General features: G+C 39.4%; 1 protein-coding gene across 1 annotated transcript in view; it reads left to right on the top strand.

The window, feature by feature from the left end:
* Window positions 1-8206: 8206 nt before the first annotated feature.
* The window catches only part of LOC135550525 (moesin-like), a 41026-nt gene continuing 38977 nt past the window's right edge, over window positions 8207-10255 (top strand). The window contains exon 1 of the mRNA XM_064981435.1: window positions 8207-8490. Within this exon, the coding sequence (XP_064837507.1) occupies window positions 8479-8490 (12 nt within the window). The 5' untranslated portion in view covers window positions 8207-8478. The remainder of the gene's footprint in view (window positions 8491-10255) is intronic.

The following is a 10255-nucleotide window of genomic DNA, read 5'->3' as shown; positions in this document are numbered from 1 at the left end:
TACCAAAAGTTCAAACCGTAAGTAATTTTCAAACATAATGGCAGAAAATATTTTTCATAAGCTGGTACAGAGCAATAGAGAATACAATAAGTGATGTGTGTACATAATTAAGTCAGTTGCAGCTGGAGCAGGTGAGGCATTGCTACACGGAGCATTCAGACATGCTGCAAGGAGTTGCTGCCACCTCAGCTGAATACGATTCATGAAGATCTTGTCCTCCAGTCTGGCATTCCTTTGGCTTTTTGATTCATAATGTTATCAGGTAAATCTGGCACTGTTTTATCTTTAAATGGAGTTTATTATTGGGGTAGAACATTGTACAGTTGGTGTTGCAGAGAATGACCTCAGAGATCCACCCAGCAATATAGAAGGGTCTGTGTTTCTGGACTTCTTCAGAGAGCTGCTGCAGCTCCACAAACAGTTTCTCCAGGAGGAGGTGAATAAAGAGCTGAGAGTTGAGAGCCTTCAGGAGGGGCAGCCAGAAATGCAGGACGACGGCTTACACTATTTTTGACATGACCCCAGTATTACTACAACATCCATTCATCAATAAATTAATCATAGAATTTACACAGATTTATTTGAAGAACTTTATTGGGGGAAAACAACCTAATCCCAGTCTAACCTGAGGGGTCAACACCAAGTGACTCCAGCTGTACAATGGTTGGAACCATGACTCCATCCTCCATCAATTCATATATTAGTATTTCACTATGTAGGAAAAAGATCAATGAGGGCCTGGAGCTTTTCCATTTCAATACAATTACTATTTGTTAAATACATTCTGATGCAGTTTGTCGAGTTGACATAACCATTACAATACCAATGGATGTGTTAACTGACGCAGCCTCTAGTGCAAAGTGCTTGATCTGGGCAAGGATCCAGCTCATGTCTGCAGAGGGTGCTGGCCATAAGCTCTTTGGTTTGTCTTCCTCTCGAAATCCTTCAAACGTCTACACAACAAAAGAACATAGCAATGATGACCAAACTCACAATTCATGTTCTGGGACCAAATGTATAGATCATAGACTATACTCTATGATTGCTTTGAGCCCTATTGCGTCACAACCGAAAAACACACATGACACCTGTTTATTGCACCCACCCTACCCCGCAACACAACTTAATGGCATCACAGACAGAACGTCTTGACCCTCTATTAATATAGTATATTGAGTTGAGTGCACAAGTCTCACAAATCATAGGAAAATTGTTATGATGTGGTTATAAATTAATGAAATTCTATTGGTCACGTACACATATTTTGCAGATGTTATCATGGGTGTAGTGAAATGCTTATGTTCTTAGCTCCTACGGTACAGTAATACCAGGCTGAATCACATCCGGCTGTGATTGGGAGTCCCATAGGGCGGCGCACAATTGGCCCGGCGTCGTCCGGGTTTAGCTGGGGTAGGCCGTCATTGTAAATAAGAATTTGTTCTTAACTGACTTGCCTAGTTAAATAAAAAAAATAAAAAACAATACATACAAATCCCTAAAATAAAAAGAAAGGAATAAAGAAATACAGAAATATTAGAATGAGAAATGTCAGAATCTGGAATGTAAATATAGTGTGCCTTCAGAAAGTATTCGTACCCCTTGACTTGTTCCACATTTTTTGTGTACAGCCTGAATTTAAAATTGATTAAATAGATTGTTTCTCACCCATCTACACACAATACCCCATAATGACAAAGTGAAAACATGTTTTTAGAAATGTTAGCAAATGTATTGAAAATTAAATATCTAATTTGCAAAAGTATTCACACCATTGAAGCAATACTTTGTAGAAGCACCTTTGATGGTGATTATATCAGTGTCTTTTTGGATAAGTCTCTAAGAGCTTTGCACACCTGAATTGTCATAGATTTTCTAGCTGATTTAAGTCAAAACTGTAACTATAACATTCAATGTCTTCTTGGTATGCAACTGCAGTGTAGATTTGGCCTTGTGTTTTAGGTTATTATCCCGCTGAAAGGTGAATTTGTGTCTGTTGAAAAGCAGACAAACAGGTTTTCCTCTAGGATTTTGCCTGTGCTTATAGCTGTTTATTTTTATCCTAAAAAACTCCCTAGTCCTTACCGATGACAAGCCTACCCATAACATGATGTAGCCACCACTATGCTTGAAAATATGAAGTGGTACTCAGTGATGTGTGTTGGATTTGCCCCAAACAGAACGCTTTGTATTCAGGACAAAAAGTTCATTTCTTTGCCACATTTTTTGCAGTATTACTTAAGTGCCTTGTTGCAAACAGGATGCATGTTTTGGAATATTTTCATTCTGTAAAGGCTTCCTTTCCCCTCTGTCATTTAGGTTAGTATTGTGGAGTAACAACAATGTTGTTGATCCATCCTCAGTTATCATATCGCAACTATTAAACTCTGTAACTGTTTTAAAATCGCCATTGACCCCATGGTGAAATCCCTTAGCAGTTTCCTTCCTTTCCGACAACTGAGTTAGGAAGGATGCCTGTACCTTTTTAGTGACTGGGTGTATTGATACACCATACCAAGACTAATTAATAACTTCACCATGCTCAAAGGGATATTCAGCATTTATTTTTTAAATGTTCTATCAAAAACGTTCCTTTTCATTGTGGTTGAATCTGTGCTTAAAATACAATATTCAATTGAGGGACCTTACAGATATGTGTATGTGTGGGGTACAGATATGGGGTAGTCAGTCAAAAATCATGTTAACCACTATTATTGAACATGGAATGAGTCCATGCAACTTTGTTAAGCACATATTTACTCCTGAATTTATTTAGGCTTGCCATAACAAAGGATTTGAATACTTATTGACTGAAGCCATTTCAGCTTTGAATTGTTTGTTAATTTCAAAAATTCCACTTTGACATTATGGGGAATTGTGTGTAGATCAGTGACACAAAATCAACATTTTAAAAACAGGCTGGAACACAACTAAATGTGGTAAAATTAAAATGGTGTGAATACTTTCTAAAGGCAAAGTGCAATACAGCCTTCTTCTAAAATGGATTAAATTGTTTTTTCCCCTCGTAAATATACACACAATACCCCATAATGACAAAGGAAAAACAGGTTTTAAAAAATCACATTTACTTAAGTATTCAATCTCTTTACTCAATACTTTGCTGAAGCACCTTTGGCAGCGATTACAGCCTCGAGTCTTCTTGGGTATAACGCTATAAGCTTGGCACACATGTATTTGTGGAGTTTCTCCCATTTTTCTCTGTAGATCCTCTCAAGCTCTGTCAGGTTGGATGGGGAGTGTCGCAGCACAGCTATTTTCAGGTCTCTCCAGAGATTTTCGATCGGGTTCAAGTCCAGGCTTTGGATGGGCCACCCAAGTACATTCAGAGACTTGTCCCGAAGCCACTCCTGCGTTGTCTTGGATGTGTATTTAGGGTCATTGTCCTGTTGGAAGGTGAACCTCTGCCCCAGTCTGAGGTCCTGAGCGCTCTGGAACAGGTTTCCATCAAGTCTCAATACTTAACAGTATGTAAATAAGGTATCTGTTTTTTGATTTTTAATATATTTGCAAAAATTAAAAAAAATCTGTTTTCACTTTGTCATTATGGGGTATTATGTGTAGATTGATGATTCATTAAAAAACAAAGCCATTTTAGAATAAGGCTGTAACGTAACAAAATGTGGAAAAGGGGAAGGGGTCTGAATACTTAATAATCATATCTCTGATGATTATATTTCTGATTCTGAGCCTCAGCCTGAACCTATCCAGGCTGTATCACATCCGGACGTGATTTGGCCGGAGTAGGCCATCATTGTAAATAATATTTTTTCTTAATTGACTTTGCCTAGTTAAATAAAGGTTACACTTGTTTTTTTATTATTAAAAACAATACACCTCCGAGGCGCACTGCCTGTGCCACCAACAAATTAAACTGTGACAACGTTTGGATTATCAGGATTATAAACACAAAATGTCATCACTGGATAATATACGCCATTTAGCACACACTTTTATTCAAAAGAGAGAGCAGGCCCTACATATAAAGCAAAAATGCAACATCAGCAATGCACTCACCAGATTTTGTTGTTTGTAACATGCACATGCTCCAACTGATACCATTGCGTGAAGACACAATCTGACAATAACTTCTGTCTTGTCATATTGACACTTATATTCATTCTAATGCCATTATTACTTTTGTGATGATTTTCACTGTTAATCAAGCACACTTGGCGCTTATACTGTACTGATGTTTAGGCTACTGATGCTTTCATCATTTGACCGAGCATCTTGCTGACCATACGTCTTGGTGGTTGGTGTTTCAACACATATGCTTTCGGTTTGATAGTTGTAACAAAGGCACTAAAATGTATTGAACACTTGAATTTGTGTTTTTGTTTTTACATATCTTACAGTAACGTAAACGAATAAAAATTATTTTGTGTTATTTGCATAAAAAAAGGTATTCTACTGTTACCTAAGACCATCATAAACACAACCAAATTGTTGATTTTGCTTTAGCAAATATCCCATGTATTAATTACACTATTAGAATTAGCTTGAAGGGGCAGTTTTAGTTTATTTTTATTTTTTATTGTGCAGTGTACAAATAAGAGGCCCCGTGAAAAAAACGTTTCCCCCTATGGAAATCAAATGCCCATCCAGCTGATTCATTCTGCCTCCGGCCCGGCAATCACCCTAAATTGTTGTGTGAGTATTATTTGTAACAATGATTGCAAACAATACAGCTGCCAACCTGTCATGTGACATAATGTAACATTTGAATATTGAAACAAGTTAACAAAGCAATTCACTTAGAATCTAAAAAATAGTAATTTTGCAACAGGATAACATTATCTGAAGATCAAATATGTGTATCCCTTACCTAGCCAGACCTAGCTATCTAGCCAGCCAGCCGGACCTAGCTTTCCGGCATGCCGGCCGGCAGGACCTAGCTACCTGGCCAGCCGGCCGGCCGGACCTAGCTATCTGGTCAGAACTCGGTGTCTGGCTGGCCAGACAGCAGGAACTAGCTATCTGGCGGTCCAGATATATTTACGCTTACAAATTTCCATTAGGGAATGCCTACTAAACGCCATTTAAAAAAAAAAGACTTTTGCAAAGGGTAAAGTCTACAAAATGTAGTCCACTATGTATTCCACAATTCTAATATTTCTTGAATTTTGAATAAAACCCCAGAAATATGAAGCAAATATAACATGTAATGTCTAGTCTGCTATTCAATCATACAGTAATGAGGTGTAATTTATTCTCATATGCCTGCTGGCTGTTGTGGATTATAGGCCTATACAGGAAATCAATATATTGTAGGCTACTATTTATTATAGCTTTGTACAGTACAGTCTATCTTACTGGTATCGACATCTGGCCCATATTTGTATGAGTGGTTACAGGCCTTTATATTAGGCCTTGGCCTATCCTATCCTAAACAAAAAATATAAACCATTGTTGATCCCATGTTTCATGAGCTAAATTTTTGCAATCACACAAAAAGCTTATTTCTCTAAAATTTTGTGCACACATTTGTTTACATCCCTGTTAGTGAACATTTCTCATTTGCCAAGATAATCCATCCACCTGACCAGGTGTGGCATATCAAGAAGCTTTATTAACAGCACAATAATTACACAGACGCACCTTGTGCTGGGGACAATAAAAGGCACTCTAAAATGTGCAGTTTTGTCACACAACACAGTGACACAGATGTCTCAATTGTTGAGGGAGTGTTCAATTGGCATGCTGACTGCAGCAATGTCCACCAGAATTGTTGCCAAATAATTGAAGGTTCATTTCTCTACCATATGCCACCTCAAACATTGTTTTAGAGAATTTGGCAGTATGTCCAATCGGCCACACAACCGACCATGTGTAACCACGCCAGCCCAGGACCTCCACATCCGGCTTCTTCACCTTCATGATCATCTGAGACCAGCCACTCGGACAGCTGATGAAACTGAGGATTATTTCTGTGCTCCTGCCCAGTTATCAGTGGGGGGAATAGGACCCAATTGTCATACTTGAGTAAAAGTTAACATATGTTATTATAAAATGACTCCAGTAAAAGTGAAAGTCACCCTGTAAAATACTACTCGAGTAAAAGTCTAAAACTATTTGGTTTTAGATATACTTAAGTATCAAAAGTAAATGTAATTGATAAAATGTACTTAAGTATCAAAAGTAAAAGTATAAATCATTTCAAAACCCTAGACCCACTCCAATTTGCATACCGCCCAAACAGATCCACAGATGATGCAATCTCTATTGCACTCCACACTGCCCTTTCCCACATGGACAAAAGGAACACCTATGTGAGAATGCTGTTCATTGACTACAGCTCAGCATTCAACACCATAGTACCCTCAAAGCTCATCACCAAGCTAAGGATCCTGGGACTAAACACCTCCCTCTGCAACTGGATCCTGGACTTCCTGACAGGCCGCCCCCAGGTGGTGAGGGTAGGTAGCAACACATCTGCCACGCTGATCCTCAACACTGGAGCTCCCCAGGGGTGTGTGCTCAGTCCCCTCCTGTACTCCCTGTTCACCCACGACTGCATGGCCAGGCATGACTCCAACACCATCATTAAGTTTGCTGACGACAACAGTTATAGGCCTGCTCACCGACAACGACGAGACAGCCGATAAGGAGGATGTCAGAGACCTGGCCAGGTGGTGCCAGAAAAACAACCTATCCCTCAACGTAACCAAGATTAAGGAGATGATTGTGGACTACAGGAAAAGGGGCACTGAGCACGTCCCCATTCTCATCGACGGGGCTGTAGTGAAACAAGTTGAGAGCTTCAAATTCCTTGGTGTACACATCAATAACAAACTAGATTGGTCCAAACACACCAAGACAGTTGTGAAGAGGGCAAGACAAAGCTTATTCCCCCTCAGGAAACTAAAAAGATTTGGCATGGGTCCTGAGATCCTCAAAAGGTTCTACAGCTGCAACATCAAGAGCATCCTGACCGGTTGCGTCACTGCCTGTTACGGCAATTGCTCGGCCTCCGACAGCAAGGCACTTCAGAGGGTAGTGCGTACGGCCCAGTACATCATTGGGGCAAAGCTGCCTGCCATCCAGGACCTCTACACCAGGCGGTGTCAGAGGAAGACCCCAGCCACCCCAGTGGTAGACTGTTCTCTCTACTACCGCAAGGCAAGCGGTTCTGGAGTGCCAAGTCTAGGACAAAAAGGCTTCTCAACAGTTTTTACCCCCAAGCCATCAGACTCCTGAACAGGTAACCAAATGGCTACCCGGACTATTTGCATTGTGTGGCCCCCCCACCTCCCTTTTACGCTGCTGCTCCTCTCTGTTTATCTTATATGCATAGTCACTTTAACTATACATTCATGTACATACTACCTAAATTGGCCCGACCAACCAGTGCTCCCGCACATTGGCTAACTGGGCTATCTGCATTGTGTCCCACCACCCGCCAACCCCTCTTTTTACACTTCTGCTACTCTCTGTTCATCATATATGCATAGTCACTTTAATGATACCTACATGTACATACTACCTCAATAAGCCTGACTAACAGGTGTCTGTATATAGCCTTGCTACTCTTTCTTCAAATGTCCTTTTACTGTTGTTTTATTTCTTCACCTTCCTACCAACCTACACACACACACATACCTTTTTTTTGCACCATTGGTTAGAGCCTGTAAGTAAGCATTTCATTGTAAGGTGTACTACACCTGTTGTATTCGGCACACGTGACAAATAAATGTTGATTTGATTCGATATTAAGCAAACCAGATGGCACCATTTTCTTTTTTTCATTGATGGATAGCCAGGGGCACACGCTAACACTCAGACATAATTTACAAAGCATTTGTGTTTAGTGAGTCTGCCAGATCAGAGGCAGTAGATGACCAGGGATGTTCTCTTGAGAAGTGTGTGAATTAGACCATTTTCCTGAAATGCTAAGCGTTCAAAATGTACTTTTATGTGTCAGGGGAAATGTATGGAGTAAAAAGTACATTATTTTATTTAGGAATGTAGTAAAGTAAAAGTATAAGTACTTTACACCACTGCCAGTTATGTGAAATCCTTATATTATTATATATTTGTTATTTTATGTAACCTTTATTTAATCAGTAATCCAAGTTGCGCTTATTTTTGTTCAGTATAGTTAAACTGTTTACGTTTAACTGGAGTTTTACAAAGGTATAACGGGTCATGAGAATACAGGCGGAGTCTTGCTGAAAACTACTTTTAGTATGTCTTCATTGCGTTGGGTGTGGTTTTTCAGTCTCAGTGCTATTAGCAGGAAATCAAGCTCTGGACCACGACTTTGAGGCGAAACAAAGAAATAGTAAAATACGAGTAGCCTTCTTTAGGTTGTGGGAAAAGTTTGAAATCAAAGATAAACTGAACGTGACTGACGCTATTTCAGATTGCGTACCTTATCTAATGGACACACGTTTTAGTTGACTCCATTGTTGCCATCATCCAATTCCTGACATCAGTGACTAAAGACCGAGAACTGCGAAAATGCCAAAGACGGTGAGTATTTTTTTTGTGTGTTTGTAAACAGTTTATTTCCAACGTTCACATATACATAGACGTTATTTAAAACGCCACTCTGGTCAAAATGTATTCCGGTCTTGTTAAATCGAGAAAGATAATTTAGCCCACGATACAAGGTCAAATGTTCGGATTGACTACACTATATGTCTTCATAAGCATCTATTCGACGCAATAAACTAAGTGAAGATACTGCATTTGTCTGACTTTGTATCCTAAAGTAGCCTAGGGCTTTAGGTCCGAAAAGGTTTCGCGCGCATCAAATGAATGAAACGTTTATTGTCTGTATCGCTGTTACCTATATTTTTCCTGCAGATTCTCCAAACCTTGTTTTATTAACGATTTCAATGAATTGATAGCTTATAATGTTGCCCAAAGTTATTTTTTGTTGACCTATGTTTGTGTCAATTCTATTAACCGTTATTTTGTGTCAAACTATGCGCTATCGCCCCCCCCCCCCCCCCTCTTCCTGGAACGTGATTGGCTTCCGAATGAACTTTGAAAGAAGTTGAATGGCGTTTCGTTGTATTCATATCAACTCTATCCCAGTTCGTAAACAATTATGTCAGACAATTTGTACGTTATTATTCATATCAACGCGGCCAATTAGTTTGGGTTTTGTTTGCTGTGGGTTTACCGGAGGTTCCCATTCGTTGACGTTGTTTGTCTTTGTGGTACCCAGTAGTACAACATCTAGCCTGACAGATGCACTCTTCAACAGTGAACTCCTATGGTAGTCTGTCCTATAGGATTGCTATTGAATGATGCAGGTCAGGTCACATGCAATCTGCTCTATCAAAATGTAGTCTATACAGAATCTAAAAGTTCTTAAAGTTTGATATATGGCAAACCTTTTGTTAAGTTTACCAGGCCTGTGTATTAGGTTTTTCCTACATAGCCCAGCCCAGGGAAATGTAGTTCAATGTAGAATCCACTGAATCAGTTCTATTGATGTTACATTGCACTGCATCTGTAATTTATATAATTTCTACATTATCTTTATCAAGTATTTACATCAAATTAGGAACATTGAATATGCCATTCTGTGTAGCATCATAGCATAGGCATACTACATGATTCATCAGACAGAAAAGTAAGACATCAGGATTTTTTTGAAATCATTGAGATCGAATGTGCCTCAGGTAATGACAGTAAAATAAAGTGCAGTGTTGTGACATTTACCTTTTAACTCATGAGAAGATTATAGTTTTATAATTTTTTTATCTTTGTATTTGTATTAACATGTCTTTTCACACCAGTCATTCATGTGTCCCCCTACCATTAGTGTAGGCTTTGCTTCTTTTGGCATTGTTACAGTTTCCCAAGGAACTGTAATCTAGTGACTCAAGGTTTCTGAGATTACGTCAGTTCCTTTTTAGCTATTTCCTGGCCTGCAGCCTCTTGACTGCCACTGAAAGCCTTATTTGGTGTTTCACAGCACAGACTCCCCCTTCTCCACCCTGCACAACTGCAACTGCATGGTTCCTCAGCCATCGTTTCAGCACTTGAGAGTCGTTCCATGTAATTTCAGCAAACTATGACGCCCACCATCTCAGATTGTTCTGAAATTGCTTCTGTAGTTAGAAACAGATAAGATTGACATTCCTGCAACATTATTTATTGCATTATTTACCATAACTTTAAGGTAGTTTATTGTCCCGGATTTGGCCCTTTTAACCATATCAGTCCCGATACACCCGGCAAAACCCAGGCTTTTCATTTATCTGCAGCCCTTATATTTAGC

The sequence above is a fragment of the Oncorhynchus masou genome, chromosome 12 (genome assembly GCF_036934945.1).
Source record: "Oncorhynchus masou masou isolate Uvic2021 chromosome 12, UVic_Omas_1.1, whole genome shotgun sequence".
NCBI classification, from domain to species: Eukaryota; Metazoa; Chordata; class Actinopteri; order Salmoniformes; family Salmonidae; genus Oncorhynchus; species Oncorhynchus masou.
The sequence above is the reverse complement of the archived record's forward strand: the minus strand, read 5'-3'. Positions and strand labels throughout refer to the sequence as shown.